The following is a 19,577-nucleotide window of genomic DNA, read 5'->3' as shown; positions in this document are numbered from 1 at the left end:
CGGGAGAGTTTCCTTAAGAGCTGTGCAATGAAATTCTGTGCTGATGCAAACTCTTTACCGGATCAGTTATGGATGGATGAGCTTTGCCCCCTCCTGCTGCATGGTCTTTCTGCTTCTCTCACACACTGCCTGAGTACCCTCCACTTCCTTCAGGAATATCACTTCAGGGTTATTATCTTCCCACAGTGGGTCCCGGCCTGGTACCCCAAAGCTATTTCCAACTATCCAAGAAGGACGGAGGATTGTCAGGAAGAGATAAGGAAACACGACTGGGACATTAACCAGGGGTCCTGTAAGTACTTGGAAGCGCCCAGACTGCCACCCCAGGACATGGATTTGAACCTCTACCGGGTCATTCAATCATGTACTCTCGGGAGCACCGCTTGTCTTCCGTGTAAAATCAATAGCCCTCTCTTTACCCGCCTGACAGGTTGTGAGAATGGGGGGAGGGCGGGGGGGCAATACGTAGCGCCCCAGAGCACTGTGGTCATTTCTCGTTCCTGTCCTGCCGAACCCCAAACTGGCGGGAGGCATCTGCCCGGCCGAGCCCAGCGTCCTGCAGGGGGCGAGCTGCTCACACGTTCTCCCGCGCCTGGACGGGTATCCGCGGCGGTTTCGGGGGGACACCGAGAAGGGCTCCAGGCCCGGGGTGGGGTAGGGACGAGAGGGGCGGACGCGGGCTCGGCCCGGGAGGGGGCGCGCGCCGCCGCTGCCGCCGCCGGGCACGCGCTCGGGAGCCCGGGTGGGAGTCGAGGCCGGGGCGGGGCGGGTCCCCCCAGGGTCGGATGCGGGCCCTTCTGCTCCGCCGCCCCGGCGGGGCGCGACCCCGAACCCCGACGCGCGGCGGGCGCCCGAACGCCGAGACAATGCGGCGCGCGGCGGCGGGCGGGCGAGCGGCTCGGTGGGCCGGGGCGCGCGCCTCCTTCCTTCCTTCCTGCAGCTCCAGCTTCCCGGCGGCGGCGGCGGCGGCGGCGGCGGCGGCGGCGGCGGCGGCGAGCGCGCGGATTGGCGGCCCGGCCCTCAGCGCCGCCCCGCCCCGCGCCCGGCCGGCCGCCGCCCCCGGCCCGGACCCGCCCCTCTCCGCGGGAGTCGCTCGGGGCCCGCGGCTGGGTGGCGGGCACTTCCCGCCGGCTGTGCGCGTCCGCCTCGGGGCTCGCTCGGGAGCGCAGGCGGCGGCGGAGCCCTCGGCGCGGCGGGCGGACGGGCCGGACCCGAGCTGCGCGGGGCTGCGCGCGCGGCCCCTGCTCCCGCCGCCCGGCCCCGCGGGCGGCCGACCTGCGCCCTGCGGCGGCTCGTGCGTCTCCCGCGGCGGCGGCGGCGGCGGCCCGCGCCCCGGCGCTTCCCTTTGTCCGCGGGCCGGACGAGCTGCGGGCGCGGCGAGGGCGGCGGCGGCAGCGGCGGCGTCCGAGCGGCGGGTGGGAGCCCGCGCGGCGGCTGAGGCGGCGGCTCCCCCGCGGCCGGCCGCCGGCGCGCCGAGGCGATGCCGGACCAGATCTCCGTGTCGGAATTCGTGGCCGAGACCCATGAGGACTACAAGGCGCCCACGGCCTCGAGCTTCACCACGCGCACGGCGCAGTGCCGGAACACCGTGGCCGCCATCGAGGAGGTGAGCGGCGCCGCGCGGGCCTCGCCGGGCGGCTCCGGCCGCAGGTAGCGCCGCGCCCGCCCCGCCAGCCCGCCCCCGCCCCCGCCCCCGCCCCGGGCCCCCGCTCCCGCATCCCGGGAAAAGTTTCTGTTCCTCGGAATCCGGACGCGCCCGGGCGGACGCAGCCGAAACAGAAGCCCTTTGTTCCGTGGAGGTGGCTCGGAGGAGACGGCGGCGGGCGGGCTGGCTACCTCGGGCCTTTTGTGGACCCCTCCCTCCCTCGGTTCCCTCTCGGGCCCCGGCGGCCCCCCCGACTCTCCACGCCGCCAACTTTGGCCCGGGAGTCTGCGCGGGCGGTGAGCGGGGTCCGCTCGTCCGCCGCGGCCGGGGTCGTCGGCTGCCCGCGGTCCCCCGGCGCCCACCTCCCAACTTGTCCAAGTGCGCCTGCCCGGCGCCTCTTGGGCGCTGCCCTGGGCCCCGCTCCGGCCGACGCTCGGGTGGATCCGGGGGACCCTGGCTGCCCGGGAAAGGTGTGCTCACCTTCGCCGGGAAGGCCTGAGCCACCCCGCAGCGCGCCCGGCGCGAGCCCGGGGAGCCCGGCTTCCGATCCCCAGGCCTTTGCTAGCCTCCCTCCCCCCAGGGACGCGGGTCTCACCTGCTCGCGCCCCTGGACGCCCCCCTTCGCCATCAGCCTGGAAAAGGCCCGATTTTGGTCAAGGTGCAAAGTCATCGTCTAGGGCGAACTAGTAAGCCCTCCACATCCTGCGGAGAGAGCACTTAGGAACCAGCAAGCTTGGGGACAATCGAAGCAGCCTGTGACCGAGGGTCCGAGTTTGAGAGCCCAGCCCTCTGCCTTCATTTTCCTCACCTGTCCAATGGGACTAGCATCCTCTCGGGGTGGTTAGGAGGGTCATTGCGGTCAAGCGCTTGGCTGATAATAGGTGACTGGTTTATATCATGTGCCTGTATTGAATAGATGATTCAGTCTGGCCTGGCCAGCACGTCCAGTTACAGTCTTAAAATGGGGCACACTAGGTATTTTAGAAGAAGATGACTGGGATGGCGTGAGGGAGGGAGGTCACCAGAGCGCCTTCAATTAAGCCAGGGCACTCATTTTTTTGCCCACTTGAACAAAGCAGCTGCTGTTAGGAATTGCTTGGGGAAAAAAAATCCAGAATGTTTTCCCTCAATGGAAATTTTTTTCTTTGTAGACATAAACAGTCAATAAGAGGCTAAATCAAAAGTAGCAGATTCAGCATTCTGAATGTTTTAAGTATGGCTAGGGCATCCTCTTCTTTTTCCTCCCCCCCCCCCTTTTTTTTCTTTTTCTTTTTTGGGTGGAAGAGAGCTGCCTGTAAACCGTTTGTAGTGCGTCTGTGATCCCACATCGCTCAATTCTCTTGTATCAGCAAGGCTTAAAAAGGATGCCTTCCAATGAGGCAGATGGGCATGAGCGTTCAGAAGTTTTTTCAGGAGTGCTGCTTGAAAAGCAAGAGGAAAATGTTCGCGGTGTTTTGTGAATACCGCATTAACAATGTTGATGGAGTGATTGCAACCCAAAAGGTAGCTGCATCTCTCTTAAGGGAAGAAAGCTTTGTAAAAGAAAACTTAGCCGTGTTGAAAGTTTTGTTTCTGTTCCCTACTGCCGTTGGCTGGTTAAATATTATTAACGCTGGCAGATGTTGGAAGGCTAGGCAAATAGGAATTGCTGTTAAAATTGACATACCCTCTCCTGATTCATTTTAGTGTACAGTGTGTGTTCCAAAGCCCTTTTTTTGTGTGCTCTGCAGGAGATTACCCTGGAGCTCAGTTACTGAGCAGATTAAAAAGAGACTAGATTTGGTCGTTTTATTAAACTGCAGGCTTGCTCCATATTGCCGTCTAAGCACGAGCCTTGGTTAAAGACTCAAAAATGAAAAAAAAAAAAAAATTAAAATCATTACAGGTCTATCTCACTTTAAGCAAATCCAGTGCACACCTGAAGATGATGGTATCTGTGAGCTTGGATTTATGTGAGACCTACATTTGAAAGCTGTTTCCTTTCTGAGCGAAATCACTGTGGAGTCCTTTAAATAAAGCTCCCTCCCAAGGTGTTTGACATTCATCCCCTTTACCAAAACTTGTCCCGCGGATGGTTTTGTTAACAGGTGATGCCTTCATATTTTGATTTTAAGCAGGCTCTGGTGCTGAAATAAGACACGAGCGTGGATATTGTGACATGAAGTTCATTTAACGGAAACATTTCAAATTTGCAGGTCCTTGGTCCTGTGTTTAAACGGACATCGTGGAGTTAGAAAACGAATTCTAAACTGATTAGCCTTTGTGAGCCTATCGTTTCCAAGATAGGTTTTGTCTGCTAAAAAGCATCCTACAACTGAAGTGTACATTTTTTTTTTGATATGCACACTTGTAGTTGGACTGCTGTCGCCAACAGACCCCTACCCTGTCCTGTGAACCTCACATCTGTAGTGTTTAGGCCTCATCTCTGCTTTACACATGAGGAAATTGAGGCTCAGAGAGGTTAATGTGCTCAAGGTTTTAGAGCCGGTGAAGTTGAAGAGCTGGCGTTTGAACTTGGCTCCATGCTGTTTGCCGAAATGATGCTGCTTTCTGTTACTTTTAATAAAGCTGGATTCTCTAAAATTATTCCTTTGTCAGATCTGGGTTCAAGTTCAGACTCCACCACTTGCCAGTTGTATGAACTTGAGTGAGATACCTAACGTTTTCTCATTGTCCTCGGCTTTGAAGTCTGGGTAACAGTGTCTGCTCGAGAGGGTTGTGGTGAGGATTTAAGGAGATAATACGGAGCACAATGACTGGTAGACAACTGGTTGCATAAATGCCTCTACTTTAACAGGTTATATTAGGGTTAATCCACAGAACCTGATGAGGGTGTTTGGCCCCTAGATGGGGTTTACGTGGGTAGGTTGGTTGGGGTGGGGGGGAGTAGAGGAAATGGATGATGAATGGCCGAACCAGTAAGTGAGTGGAAATCTACTTATCTGTTAATCCTTGCTTATATTTGGACGAGTTTGTTGTCTTGGCAGCGGGTCAGCATAGAGCTGTGTTTTGAAATTTTCACTTGGTGATCACTTTCTCTTGGTGGAGTAATTGTTTTGCACAGTTTTAGCCGAGTCTGGTGCCTTAGCTGGAATCTGCCCCGTGTTTTGTGGCTGAATCTGAAAAGTGCCCCCCCCCACCCCCCCACCCCCCCCCGGCCCTGCCCTTTGCTGCCTTCGGGGGTGGGGGCGTCTGTTGCTGTCTCTAGTGTCTCTGAGTCCCTGGGCTCTTGGAAATGTTCTCAGCCTCGGAAAGCATTGTGTACGAATGTGGAATATTCGTGTTTATGGTTTGTAGACTCTCCTTGAGAGCATCTCCCACTCTGCCTTGCTTATTTGGCTTTGTCAGATACAAGGTTTTAAAAATAAATTTGCTGTTGACTTGAAAGTATTAAAATTTAATCTTCTTCCTTCCGGGCCATACCCCCCTGCTCTGTTGTCCTCGGTTGCCGTGGAACTCTGACTGCTGTCACAAGCACAGGATTCTGACTGCAGGGGTAGAATGAGCGTCTGGGCTGTGCAGACTCCCAGGGGCCTTGCCGTCCTTGGGGCCAGATCCCCCTCCCAGCAGTTGCAGGGGGAACCCAGCCTGCGAACTTTTTGGGCAAGAACGTGGTTGTGGATCTTAGCCTTGGTGACTTGTTTAAAAACCAGCTCTTCCAAATCCCAGACCCGCAGATTTTGGATTTATTGTCAGAAGGCCATCACCTCCGCACCCAGTCCATTCTTATCTTTGGACATAATTGTCCCTGAGTCAGAGAGGGTCACCTCTTTATGCTGTGTTTAGAAATCCGAATATAGGTGTTTGGAAGTTTTTGAGTCATTTAAGGGGGCAGCGGCCTCTTCTAAGTGATCTCCATTCTCCCTCACCCCCGATTCAGTTTCTCTCTTGCTTGTGATTAACAGTGGAAGTACTGCTGGACTCCCGGGGAGTTCCAGGCTCTTTGTTCATTCAGCAGTTATTAAGGCCCGCTGTGTGCTAGGTTATGGGAACGGAATACCAAGAGTTCTGTCTTTGAAACAACCTACAGCTTGGTGGGAGAGACAGACATCCTGTAAACAAATCAGTGCAATAAAACATTGTGCGGCTGTGACCACATGCTTGTCCAGAACCGGGGATGCGCAGGGGTGGGAGTGGTCAGCTTCGCCTGGGCCCGGGGCTTGGGTTGGGTCGTGAGGTCAGGGTGGTCGTTGGTGGGTGGCCCTCTGCTTTAATTACCAAGGGGTCTCAGGGTGGCCTTTTGTACATGCCGCCCTGCCTTAGGTCAGTATCGATCCACTCCTGAGCTGGTGGCCGCCCAGGCTTCTGGTTGGATTTTCGTAGCCAATGCAGAGAGGGCTGCTCAGGCCACGAATTTGGAGTAATCCTTGTCCACTGTTCCAGGCCCTGAGGCCTTCCTTTGTGGAGCACATGCCTTCTAGACCTGCGCTGTCCAGGGCGGCGGCCCTGGATGAGAAATTCAGGTTCTCGGCTGCCCCTCGCCCCACCTGGGGTGCTCCGTGGCCACGTGTGTACTGGACAGTGTAGGTTTAGAACATGCCGTCCTTGCAGAAAGTTCTGTGGGACGGTGCTGTTTTAGACCCGTGCAGCTCAGAGAAGGGGCCACGGACCAACAGCATCGACCTCACCTGGGAGCTCGTTAGAACTGCAGGATGCCGCCCCCCTCGGGATGGCATCTTCATAACATCCCCAGGTGGTTTATCCGGACGATAGAGTTTGAGAAGGACTATTCTGGACTGAACCCTGGCTGCATGTTAGAGCCACTCGGGGGGCCAGGGTAGTGGACTAGAGATGCCTGACCCCAGCCCTGAAATTCTCGCTTAATTGCCTTGGGTGGGGCCTGGAGCCTTGACCTCTTTTAACACCGCTCCCCCAAGGGGGGAGTCAAGGCAGTGTGTCGGGCAGGGATGCTCTAAAGAAGAGGGACCAAGAGCGCAGCAGTAGAACCTGACTCTGCAGAGCAGGAAACTGACATCAGGAAGGGCCTCTCGGAAGAGGTGACGTCAGAGCAGGGTCCCGCACTCAGTGAGGACGCCAGCCGGGGAGAGCGGCCTGTGCAAAGGCCCTGAGGTGCGGATGGCTCGGGGCTTTTAAGGACAGGAAGGGGCCAGTGTCAGAGGAGGAGAGAAGTGAGTGTGGGAGAGGATGGGGCCAGGGGGCGCCCGATCAGTCTTGGGGGGGAATTGGATTTGGTTCTGTGGTGGGAGCTGTTGGAGGGTTTGAGCAGGGAATCCTCTGATCTGATCGACATTTTAAATGTGTCATGGTGGTGGTTGCAAGGAGAACAGACAGGCAGGGCCTGAGAGGAAAGGTGAGACCGGTTGGCGCTGAGCATCTGACACAGTTGCCCAGACAAGAAGGCCTCGCTTAGGTGGCAGCAGTGGGGGCGACGAGAGGGCCTCTGGCCTGACGGAGCGTCGTGTGTGCCTGGGTGAGGTGAGCAGAACGGAGGCCAAGTTCAGTTCACTCGGGCGCCCGGTCTCCCCACGGCGAGGCCGATACGCTCTCATGTTGGTGTCAAGGCCAGTCTGTGCTGCTCAGCATGACTTAGAACTTGTCTCGGGACCAGTGCCGAGGATTCATCTTGTTTTGAGCAGACGCTGATGGGATCGGGGCGTCGAGCAGAGCTGGGTAGACGCAGCCAAGGGGTATGTTTGCTTCTCTCCTCTGCTCCCTGTGGGCGGAGGAGAGCAGGTGATGCTTTGTTGGCTCGGTCAGATGTGTGGAATACTGTCCCCATGCAGCACCCCAAACACCCCTCTTTCCCACTAAAAAGAGGCGTGACGTCACCTCATCCTCCTCCCACAAGAGGAACCTGCGTCCTTGCTCACACTTCTGGGTCACGTGGCCTTAAAGTGGTTGCCAGGGCTCTGCCAGACCTTGGTACCATTACCGCGTTATCCTGTGAATGACGTGGGGTAGATGGATGGTCAGCTGGAGCTGGAATGCTTGGCCTGTGTGTTTCTTTGTATGTGGTTGTGTTGGGTTTATTGATTCATAAATGTATATGGACACCTACCAATGTATTGTCACTGCCAAGGGCCAGCGATGGAAGAAGGACTAGCTCCTTCCCCGTAAGGCACTTGTTTTCTCATCTTGTGGGCAGCTAAGTGTTTATCCTCTTAGCTCTTCTTTTGGTAGTCGGGTGAAGACGCTGGACCTCTTCAGAAAGATGTTTTAATGCATCAGTAAAATACATAGGATCTCAAAGGGAACCGAACATAGCGAAATATGGTTAGAAAAATACGTTATCCTAAGGTATATTTCTGTACTAAATCATTAAATATCAAGATTTGGGAGTGGTCTAATAAGGACTTCAATTTTGAGGTACTGATGAAGGTGAGCAGTGCTGGGAGCTCTTTCTAACAACTCTAACCTTGTGTTAATATAGCTTTTGTTGGAGTCACAGGTATTGCTGATACTACCATGGTGTGCTGCTTACATTTATAATTGAGAAAAATGTTAAATTTCAGTTAGGGGCTAATGAAATACAGATGTGATTCTTTTCTTTTTTTTTTTTTTTTTGGCTTTTGAGGGCCGCATCTGCGGCATACGGAGGTTCCCAGGCTAGGGGTCTAATCAGAGCTACAGCTGCTGGCCTACACCACAGCCACAGCAACGCCAGATCCCAGCCGCGTCTTGGACCTGCACCACAGCTCATGGCGATGCTGGATCCTTAACCCATTGAGGAAGGCCAGGGATTGAACCTGCAACCTCATGGTTCCTAGTTGGATTCGTTTCTGCTGCCCCATGACGGGAACTCCTGTAATTCTTTTTTCTAGTCCAAGTTTATGAACCCCCCCCCCCCCCGCCCCCCGGCCTGAATTCAGGCCGAGAATTCCAGGCTTGATGGTAAGATTAATTTAGTTAATTGTATTTTGGAGGGAGGGAATGACTAACAGTGCTGTTTAAACAGACTTTATAATTATTATACTGTCATTGTCATGAATTGGTTCTTAGAATTTAGCTGAGAGGAGCGGCACCCCAAGCCAGCGTTAGAATTATCGAGTGAGCAGTGAAGATATTTAGAGGCACGAGCGGTGGAGGGTAAGGCTGTCGGTTGTGGTTTGACAGCCACGGTGCTGTCTGCATTTTTTCAAGGTAGGGGCTGAGTTTCTCCTGAGGTCCTGGGGGAGCTGATACACCTATGCATGCCTTGGAGTCGAGCGAAACTGCGAATTGCGTCTCCTGAGTCCTGTAGTTGGGACTCAAGCGGGGCTGCCAGTTCCCCTCTTTTACCTTTCTTGTTTCTCTGGTTTGTCATAAGCCGGCCTGGAGTCTGCAGGGCGAGCTTCCCTGTGAAGCCGTGGACTAATGGGAAGCAACTGCCCAGAGTTTTGTGTTGTTTTCGGTGAGGTTACATGTTTGAAATGAGGCTGGTGTGGTGTGAGTGCATTTGGGGTATCAACAGAGTGAAAAGTATCATTGTTGGTAAGTGTTGGGTTTTTTGTTTTTTGGTGTTCTCTCTGGCCTATTCTGTTAGCATTAATTGGGCACTTACTGTGCGCCGGGCAAGCTATAAGTTCTTCACGCATATGAGCTCTTAGCTTATGTAAGATTTGCAGAAACCCCTGGAAGGTCCAGAGAACCTAAGCCTCTTTCCAAGATTGCAGGGCTAGGAAGAGGTGGAGCCAGGATTCAAACTCAAGCATTTTGACACGTGCGTCAGCTCTGGTCGCTGCCAACTGCCTCTGTCAAAGGCCCGAAGAGGCCCTCCACGTGCCGCCTTGCTCTTGCCGTCCGTCTTGGCACGTTGCATCTATTGCACGTCCTGAGTGGACACTTCTGGGGAATCCTGCCGTCGGGCTTTCTCTTTGCTCCCTTTGTCCTTGTTGCTTCGGGAGCGGCTCCTCTCTGCTCCCTTCACTGCTCTGCTGACGTGCCCAGCCCTGCAGAGCCGGGGGCCCGGGGCGCCGCCCACAGCCTGGCAGGAGGCCTGTCCTACTAAGGTCTTGTCGGTGACCGCATCCCTCCACGCGGCGCTGGAGGCGGCTCCAGCAGTGAGGCTGTCTCCGCAGATGTTGGCGATCACGTCGAGGGGCTGAGGAGGTCAGTCGCCTGTAATGATGAATTCCCTTGGCTTTTAGGATTCTAGCCAGGGCGTCCGGGTTTGGGCCCCCCCCTTCTCTGGTTTCCCAGAAGAAAGCACAGTCTCACTTGAGTTTGTTTTGTTTTGTTTTTTAACATTAGCGACACCAGTGGCCAACATTTCTTTGAGACTTAATTCTGGACTAAGGACTCTGCTGTGTTTGATTTATTTTTTGTCTCTTTAGGGCTGCTGCACCCACGGCACATGGAGGTTCCCAGGCTAGTGGTCCAATTGGAGCTATAGCTGCTGGCCTACACCACAGGCAGCACCAGATCCGAGCCGAATCTACAACCTACACCCTAGCTCACAGCAACGCTGAATCCTTAACCCACTGAGTGAGGCCAGGGATCGAACCCGCAACCTCGTGGTTCCTAGTTGGATTCATTTCTGCTGTGCCATGATGGGAGCTCCGACTCTGCTGCGTTTTAAATCGATTGTTTTGATTGTTGAATCCTTGCAGCTGTCCTGCGAGGTGTGGGTCGGGTTGTCGTTTCTATTTTGTAGTTGAGGAAACTGAGACCCAGGCAGGTTACAGGCCCACAGGCAGCCACCCGCCCCACGACTGGCGGGGTTAGAGCGGCCTGAGATGGGCGTGGCTCCTGCCTCGCCCTCCCCCTCGCTCAAGGCCTCCTGCGGGGGTCTCTGTGGTGCCGAAGACCCGCTGCAGGTGCTTCTCTGGGCGTCCTTAGTGCAGGTTGTCGATCTTCCGCAGGCCGGTCCGCGTTGTCAGTGACGGAGGATGTGAGGTCACCTAGACGGGGCGTCAGACTCCCCCCCTGGGGAGATGCTTATTAAGAGGCCTTAACTGCCTTGGAGTGAGTTGAAAGGACACAGCTACCCCCCACCCCCTGTCAGCACCGGGGCCTGAGGACACTGTCATAGCTGCTTGTGACGGACTCCAGAGCCACGTAGGCAGTGATCAGGCCCGTGCAGTGCTCCCTGGCTGCCCGCAGGTCTGGGTTTGGAGAGGCGACCGTCGAAGGGTGAGTCCTGATGGACAGAGGCGTCAGCGCCGTGCTGCCGTCGAGGGGCTTCGGGGAGATCCCGAGACGAAGGAGAGCTTTCAGTCCTCGTACGGGCATTATTCCTCTGACGGCCCTGGCCTGTCCCCAGCCAGGGGTTGCACCCCGGGCAGCTGATTTCCCTGGTCGCCCCTCGGTGGCCTCCGTGGTCCAGTGGAGGGTGGCTGAGCGGTTTCTCCTCGGTCCGATCTGCAGCAGCGTTCGCCGCCTCTGACACTCGTTACTTCTCCCGACCGGCTCCTCCGCGTTCTGCTGGTTACTCGTGGGCATCCTTTTCTAGAGGGTAGAGGTGAAATAAACCTCTCCCTTCCCGCTTTAAAGGTCCCCTCCCTGCAGATGTCACTGGAGCCCTTGTGGGGGTTGGCCCCTGAGCTGGCGTTTCATTGGGTGCATCGCTGCTTTCGGTTCGGGGCACGTGGGGCTCCGTGGTTGGCTCCGTCTCACCTCGAGGCTGTCTTTCCAGTCTTTGCTCCCGCCTTGGTCTCTGCTGTGCTTTGCTTCTCTGGGGAAAAGAAGGTTGTGTTAATGACCACAGGGTCTTGTGATCGTTACGTTACATCCCTTGGACTGTTGAACTTGAAGTGATAACTGATTTTCCGAAATCGGGGTTCCAATAGCTGTCCCCCAGGCTTCGGGGGAGCCAGTATTTCATCACGGGGAGATGTGGGGTTACGAAGCCCTGCGGATTTGGTCGTGTTCATGTGCTGGAGTGAGAGCGCCAGCGAGGCGTTGGAGGAGCGGGTTCTGGTTCTGATATGGTCTCCACCTTGCTGCGTCATCTTGCAAGTCACTGCCCTGGATGTCTGGTTTCTAAATGAGGTGTTGGCACCAGTTGATCTCTAACCTCTAGCCTGAAACATCTCATGGTTCTTTGTAACACCTATATTCTGTTTGAAAGGATTCTGGAATAAATGGTGGGAATAAAAATCAGCAAAGAATGGCTAGCTTGTAGTCCTGAAAAGTACAGATTCGCAATTAGTCAAATGGAGTTATAAAACAACAACCTTTCTGTGGCATCCCAAGGCCCTTACTTTTGGTGTTGATTTTCTTTTAAGTTGAGATACAGTTCACATGCTAAAATCTCCCCTTTTGCTAATTCATGATTTTTTTAAGTATACTCACAAACATTGTTCAGCTGTCATCTGTATCCAATTCCAGAACTTTTTCATCGCTCTCAAAACCCCACACCCATTCGCAGCCGCTCCCCATCCCCTTCTCCCTCAGTCCCTGACAACCGCTACTTTCTGCCTCTAAATCTGCTTATTCTGGACGTTTCATGTAATGAAATTATACAGGATGTGGGCTTGTGTGTCTGGCTTCTCTCACTTAGCCTGATGTTTTCAAGGCTCATCTAAGTTGTGGTATGAATCTGTACTTCATTCTTTTTCCTGGCTGAGTACTATTCCATTGTAGGTATATATAATATTTTATTTACCCATTTATCGCTTGATAGACATCTGGGTTGTTTCCACATTTTGACTATTATGAATTAATGCTGCTGTGAATATTCTTTTTTTCTTTTTTCCTTTTCTGCCGTATGTGCAGCATATGAAAGTTTCCAGGCTAGGGCTCAAATCTGGGCTGCAGCTGCCACCTATGCCATGGCTGCAGCATCTCTGAATCCTTAACTCACTGTGCCATGAGAGGAATGCCAGAATATTCTTTGTTTTTGTTTTTGTTTTTTTAGGGCTCTACCTGCAGCATGTGGAAGTTCCCAGGCTAGGGGGTTGAAGCGGAGCTGCCCCTGCTGGCCTACATCACAGCTCATAGCAATGCTGGATCCTTAACCCACTGAGCGAGGCCAGGAATTGAACCTGAGCCCTCATGGATAGTAGTTGGGTTTGTTACCTCTGAGCCACAACGGGAACACCCAGAACATTCTTGTACAAGCTTTTGCGAGGGCGTATGTTTTCAGTTTTCTTGGGTATGTACCTAGGAGTGGGATTGCTGGGGCATATGGTAACGCTAACTTTTTGAGGAGCTGTCCGACTGTCTAAAGAGGCTGCACCACTTCACGTTCCTAACACTGAGGTTTGACACGTCTGCTTTGATAACATCCATCCTGGTGGACGGGGGACTCTCGGTCCTGGACTTGATTGCCTTTCCCTGATGGATGACTGGGGCATCGAGCATTGTTTCATGTGCCCGTGGCCTTGGTGTATCTTCTTCTACGTTCTTTGCCCATTTTTAAATTGGATTATTTGTCTTCTTGTTGTTAAGTTGTAAGAGTTCTTTTTTTTTTTTTGTCTTTTTGCCATTTCTTGGGCCGCTCCCGTGGCATATGGCGGTTCCCAGGCTAGGGGTCTAATCGGAGCTGTAGCTGCCAGCCTACACCAGAGCCACAGCAACGCGGGATCCGAGCCGCGTCTGCAACCTACACCACAGCTCACGGCAACGCCGGATCGTCAACCCACTGAGCAAGGGCAGGGACCGAACCCGCAACCTCATGGTTCCTAGTCGGATTCGTTAACCACTGTGCCACGACGGGAACTCCAGAGTTCTTTATATATTCTAGAAACTAGACCCTTAACAAATGCATGCTTTGCAGATATTTCCTCCCATTTTCACCCACTCAGTGGTGTCCTGCGAAGCACAGATGTTTTGAATTTGATGAAGTCCAAAGTATCTCTTTTTCCTTTTGTTGCTTGTGCTTTTGTGGTCATACCTAAGAAACTGTTGCCTAATATAAAGTCGCAAAGATATACACCTGTGTATTCTTCTCAGCGTTTTATAGTTTCAGCCCTTACATTGAAGTCCTTGATCCATTTTGAGTTTGTTTTTGTGGTGGGTGGGGACATGATGTGAAGCAGGATTCTGTAAATATCTCCTTGTCCCAGCCCCAAAGACTGTCCTCTCCCCCTTGAATACTCTTGGCACCCTTTGGAGAAATCAGTTGATGTTTGAGGTGTGGGTTCATTTCTGCGCTCGGCCGGTCCATTGCTCTTTACCCTTACGCTAGTTCCCAGCTGTCTCCACTGCTTTAGGCTTACGGTACTTTGGGAAATCAGGAAGCCTGAGTCCTACAACTTTGTTTTCTTTTCCAAGATTGTTTTGGCCAGAGTCCCTTGCATTAGCATGTGAATTTTAGTATCAACTTGTCGATTGCTACAAAAAAAAAAAAGAAAGCCAGCTGGGATTTTGCGGGGATTGCCTTGAATCTATAGATTACTTTGGGGATTATAGACGTCTTAACAGGTCATCTTAACATCTTCCATTCTGTGATGTGGGATGTTTTTCCACTTACTCAAGCCTTTAATTTCTTGGAGTGATATGTTATAGTTTTCAATGTACAGGTCTTGTGCTTCTTTTGTTGAATTTATTCTTTGGTATTTTATTCTTAATGCTTTTGTAAATGGAACTGTTTTCTTAATTTCATTTCTAGCTTGTTCATGGCTAGTGTACAGAAATAAAATGATCTTTGTACATTGAGCTTATATCCTGCAGTCTTGGCGAGCTTATTTATTAGCTCTAGTAGGTTTGCGTGTGTGTGTGTGCATAAATTGCATGTGTTCGAATTTCCCATGTACAAGGTCATATCATCTTCAGATAGAGATAGTTTGATTTCTTCCTTAATAGTCCGGGTCCTTGTTTATTTTCATTGCCTCGTTGCTGGATCAGTTCTTAATCATCTTTAAATGCTGAATGGGTTGCACAGAATAGGGGCTCAATAACTTCATGAATGACCGACCTTGGTATTAAGAAACAGCTTGTGGAGTTCCCTTGTGGTGGAGCAGGTTAAGGATTCTGCATGCTGGGGGTGTGGCCAAAAAAGGAAAACAGTTTGTATGTACAGCCAAGCTTCCTTATGTTCAGTCGGTTTTGTTTTTCTTATTTGGGCTCTGAATGTACTGAGAAAATTGGAAGACGTGTCTGCTTGGTCTCTGACGTTGCAGCGTTGCCTGCATCGGTAACTGGTTTTTGGGTATTGGCCTCATTCAGCCAGGGTGTTGTGGGGTCGGGGAGGCGTCCTGTCCAGAGCTGGGTCTTGTCTGTCTCTGCAGCAGCAAACTGAGAACAACTCGTGGTTTTTTCCTAGTTTCGTGGCTTTCTGGTGGCGTTTTTCCCTAAGGGTCACCTCGATTTGCTCACTGGGGGGACCACTCACTTCTAGACAGAGGGTTGAGAGTCCTGGTTTGCTTCTCATCTTGTAAATTCTCTTGTTGGCTTTTCTTTTCTTTTTTCTCTTTTCTTTTCTTGCACATAGGAGTGAGGTGTGTGCACTCCCCAGGCTGTTGGGCCGACAGAACCTGTGGCTTTTGTTGGCCCTGGGGGTAGCGTGCCAAGTCGCAGGCTTCTGCTTGGGAAGAGGCGCTGCTGGATCGTCCGGTGAAAGTGGTGGGGCCTGCAGGTGCCTTGGTGTCCTTCTCCCCGCCCGCCCCTCCTGTCTTTGTCTCGGGGACCTGGTCGCTTGTGCTGCGGTCTAGGCCGTGTCCAGAGCGTCACACTCTCCTCCCCCTTCTCCCCAGCCTTGCCCTCTTACCTTCACCCCTGAGGCCTATTTCCAGACCCGGTCCTTTCTTCTTAAAAGAGGCTCTCCCAGTCAGAGGGGGCTCAGGAGGCAAGCTTTAATTTGGGGTTTAGGCTGAGGCTTCCTTCCTGCTAAAGCTGCTGTTTTGGAGATGACATGTAAAGCCTTTCCTACCTCCCTGCCGCCTCTCAGTTTTCCAGAACCAGGTTTATTGTTCTGTCTTTTAAAAATGATTTGTTATCTTCTGCCGCAGTGTGGAAGGAGCTTAATTTTTGAAGTGTACTGTTCTCTTCCTTATGGTCAGAGCAGAGTAAAGGAGGTTTGATTGATCTGAGGACAGAATTGCTTTCATCGTAGCTAATAGGAAGTCTCTCAAGGGCTTCTGTTTGCTCTTTTAATTTATGAGCCTCCTTTCCTCCCTCGGTGAGGCCTGATGTGTCACGTTCAGGGCTTTATTCCCGCCCCCGATCCCCAGGAGCCGGCTAGGGTTCTGACAGGGGGTTAGATCTGGGTTTGAATTGGGGAGTAGCAGTGTCTTGCCAATGAGCGTTTCAGAAATTTCTCACTGGTTTTCCAAAGGCGAATGTCCTGTGAGGTTGAATACTTAAAGGCACGCCTTAGGACCTGGAGGTGAACAGAACCCCCGGGTAGGAGTGAGGGAGCTGCTGTTTCTCTGTAGATCAGGGTCGTCCTCAGGGTTCTAGAAAAGACCATGCAGAGAAATGGAAACAGCGGAGAGCCGTGCTCAACAGCCGAGGCCAGGGGAGGGGCGGAAAGGGACTTGGACTCTCAGGAGTGGGGGCCGCCCTGCCCCGGGGGCCCCGAGGGTCTCCGCACAGGACGGCGGGACCTGTCCAGGACGAGCCGGACCCCGTGCTCTCTGCCGCCACGACGGGCCCGGAAGCACGTGGTCCATGGAGGAGAGCTGGCCTGGAAGGAGGTTTTGTGAGTCCCACTGGGTGGTTTTGATGCGTGTTCGTTCGCTGAGAAAGTGCAGTGACGTGGGACACTGCCTGCCTTGGGTGCTGGCCCGCGCGGGGCGTCTGGTGCCGCTGTCAGGCGGGGCTGCCGGCCGGGTCGAGGGGTGTCGCTGGGACCCGCCGTCGCCGCGAGGACAGCCCTCGGCTCTCGGTCGGCTGCCGTGAAGGAGCGTGAGGTTGCGGTCTGGCCTCCGGGTGTCTGGGCATTTCCGTTTGGGGTGAGGAGGCGTCCCAGTCCCCAGGCACCCCGCCTGCAGTCAGGTTTCCTGTCGACCCTGGCACCGAGCCCAGCTGGTGCCCGGCTCACGGGTCTCACAAAATGCCTGCTGAATGGGGAGGCCTGGGTGATCTTTTCGTTTCTGTGATTTTATGTCTTTCCCTTCGGAAGTCTTGCAGTATGTTTAGACATCTTTGTTTTGATTGTCATGTTACCTGTTGAAACAGGAAAATCTCTAAGAATTACCAAACTCGGAGTTCCTGTTGCAGCTTAGCAGACATGAACCAGTGTCCGTGAGGATGCAGGCTGGGTCCCTGGTCCCACTCAGTGGGTTAAGAATCTGGCGTGGCTGTGGCTGTGGTGTAGGCCGGCAGCTGCATCTCTGATTCAGCCCCTAGCCTGGGATTGTCCATATGCCATGGGTGCGACCCTGAAAAGGAAAAAAAAAAAAAAGAAAGAATTACCAAACTCTCTGCTCTGGAAAGCATCCTCACATCTGATTTCTTCATTGAAAAATATATTAGTTATGTCTTCCCTTCTGTAAAACCTGCCCTAACATCCTCAGATCATCAGAACTGCTTTCACCTCTGAATTCCTAAAGCAATTTCTGCCTCACTTTTGGGTCCCTTTTTATTCATCTGTCTGTCCATCTCTCCACTAATCCATCGATGGATTGATCTGTCCGTGCATCCACTGGTCTGTTGATTGATCCATCAGTGGATGGATGTATCCATCTGTCTGTCCACCCGTCTACCCAGCCGTCCACCCATTCATCCATCTGTCATTGGCCCAGACCTGGGATGACTCAGCTCGAAGCATCGTGTCTGGTGCAGCGGTGGTGTGTGTGGGGTCCCCAGCATGTGGAGGTGCGCCCTGTGTGCTGGGTCAGCCCCTCCTGCCTCGCCGGGTGCTTAGATGCTTTGTGGGGGTGGGGGCCTCACCGGGATGTGGGAGTTGGATCAGTGCAGGTTAGGTTCAAAGATTGGCAAACTACAGTCCACTTGGTTTTTATATATATATATAAAAAGCGTAAACTAAAATAAAGACGGTGTTTGCAGTTTAAAAAGTTATGGGAGCTCCCGTCGTGGTGCAGCAGAAACGAATCTGCCTAGGAACCATGAGGTTGCGGGGTTCAATCCCTGGCCTTGCTCAGTGGGTTGAGGATCCGATGTTGCCGGGAGCTGTGGTGTAGGTCGCATACGCAGCTTGGATCCTGCGTTGCTGTGGCTGTGGTGCAGGCTGGCAGGTGTAGCTCCGATTCGACCCCTAGCCTGGGAACCTCCATATGCCTCGGGTGTGGCCCTAAAAATAAAAAAATAAAAAGAGTTATGAAAAGGAACCCCCAAATCTTAAGAATGTGCAGCAGACTGTATGTGGTCTGCAAAACCTAAGCCGTTTGCTGTCAGGCCCTTTACAGAAAGAGTTTTCCTACTGCCAGGTGAGAGGATTGGGTGTGAGTATAGAGTCTGTCCCAGCCTGGGCGGCTGTCTGCCTGTACAGAGCCTTGACGTTGCTTAGTCTAGGGGTCCATGTGGCACCCAGCCGCTGGCTTCCCCATCGCTGCTTGCCGAGATGACCAGGCACTTGCTGCCTGAGGAAGCAGCCTTTTCTACCCCAGGTTGTAGGGACAGGCTGAAGACCTTAGAGTAGGGGAGTGAAACGGGCAGAGCTGGGCAGGGGGGCGGTGGTGAGGGGGTCAGGGGGAGAAGGACCCAAGGCAGGATGCCCAGGGAGGTGGTCCCTGGGGTCCGAATCCACAGGCGGGGGCGCATTGCAGGTAGGTAAGGGGCTCCTCGTTCGGCAGCCACTTGTCCCCTGGGGTTGGTTTGGTGGCTCTGCTTTCAGTCCTTCCTTCATTAAGTGCAGGGGGCACCTGCTCTGTCCCGTGCCCTGGGCCCCGGAGTTCCTGCCTCGAAGGTGCCCGTGAGCTGGAGGGGGAGAGAGACAGTGACTCCGCCCGGGAGAGGGAGCGGGACGGCCTCAGAGGCCAGCACAAGACGGGCTCCTTGAAGGCAGGGTGGTTGTGCGTGAGTGTGTCTCGCCCCTGGTGCCTGGCACACACCAGCGCCTGGAGGCGAGTGTTGGATCTCTGGCCCTGGCCCCGTACACAGAGAGTGATGCTGTGTGTCCTGGACGTGAACGTGGTGCCGAAAGGGTTAAAAGGCTTCTCTGGACCTTTAAGGAACTTACCATTTAAAACTAAAAGATCAGCCATTAAGTTATTCAATCGTGCTGTTTTTTTACCTGAAGCTCCTGCCATCCGCCTTGTCACCAGCCAGCTCTGAGGAGGGCTGGGTCCCGCTCCTGTCCCCCCGCCCCCTTTGAGCTTTTTCCTCGCAGCACCTCCTGCCTGCTGTCTTGGCCTGAGAAGGTCCCTCCGGGACGCGGGGCTCGCCGGCTGCGGGGCTCAGCGTGGGGGGAGGTGGGCGGTAGCCACGCTCGGCGTCCTGTTCTGAGCCCTGGCCTCTGCCGAAGGGCTCCCTCGGCTGCCCCAGGAGGGGACGTCCGGGATCAGTCTCCCCTTCTTCTCTCCCGCTTCAGACTGGGCTCTCGGCCCCAGGGACACGTCCGAGTGGGAGGGAGGACCTGGGGAGCCGGTCCCAGGGAGCCCGGGACATGGCAGTGGGCGGTGCAGCCGCCTAGAACCCTGCTCTTCCCTGACCTGAGCCACTAGCCTGGGCTCTCACCCGGGTGAGGACTGCCGGGTGGTCTGGAGAGAGAGCGCAGTGGGCACGTCGGTCAGGGAGCCACCCTGCATCCCACCCAGCCCGCCAGGAGGGCATCTTGTGGCCCCGGCTGGGTGGGACAGGGGACTGTCAGCGCTGGGGGGGGGGGCAGTGCGGGAGTTGGTGTGCAGACCCAGGCTGAGTGCTCGCTTCTACTCCCTGGTGAGAGAGTCCTGCAGTTGGGGGGGGGGGGCTCCAGGTGGCAGAGGACCTCCCCCCCACTCCCCGTGGATCTATAATCCCACCCGTTTACCTTCCAGGTTCTTCTGCAGCCCTCCTGTGCTGAGGAGTTTCCTTTTATCACTAGTTGTCCCCGGTAGCTGATCTCCTCCAGTTTTAGGGCACCTGGCCTCTGCTGCCCTGCTCAGCCCTTCCTTATGGGGGGGCACCTGAAGGGGGACTTGGTGTTCTGGCCTCTGTGTCCCATGGT

At 54.2% G+C, this 19,577-nt stretch overlaps 1 protein-coding gene across 2 annotated transcripts in view; it reads left to right on the top strand.

The window, feature by feature from the left end:
* The first annotated feature begins 1,425 nt into the window (after nt 1–1,425).
* The window catches only part of ASAP2 (ArfGAP with SH3 domain, ankyrin repeat and PH domain 2), a 161,692-nt gene continuing 143,540 nt past the window's right edge, over nt 1,426–19,577 (top strand). The window contains exon 1 of one of the 2 annotated variants that reach the window (XM_047782677.1): nt 1,426–1,606. In XM_047782677.1, coding sequence (XP_047638633.1) covers nt 1,481–1,606 — 126 coding nt within the window. In that variant the 5' untranslated portion in view covers nt 1,426–1,480. The remainder of the gene's footprint in view (nt 1,607–19,577) is intronic. The other variant, XM_047782678.1, reaches the window with a different exon arrangement.

This window comes from Phacochoerus africanus, chromosome 5, assembly GCF_016906955.1.
Source record: "Phacochoerus africanus isolate WHEZ1 chromosome 5, ROS_Pafr_v1, whole genome shotgun sequence".
Classification (NCBI taxonomy): Eukaryota; Metazoa; Chordata; class Mammalia; order Artiodactyla; family Suidae; genus Phacochoerus; species Phacochoerus africanus.
Note: the sequence above shows the minus strand (reverse complement) of the source record. Positions and strands in the feature narration are given on the sequence as shown.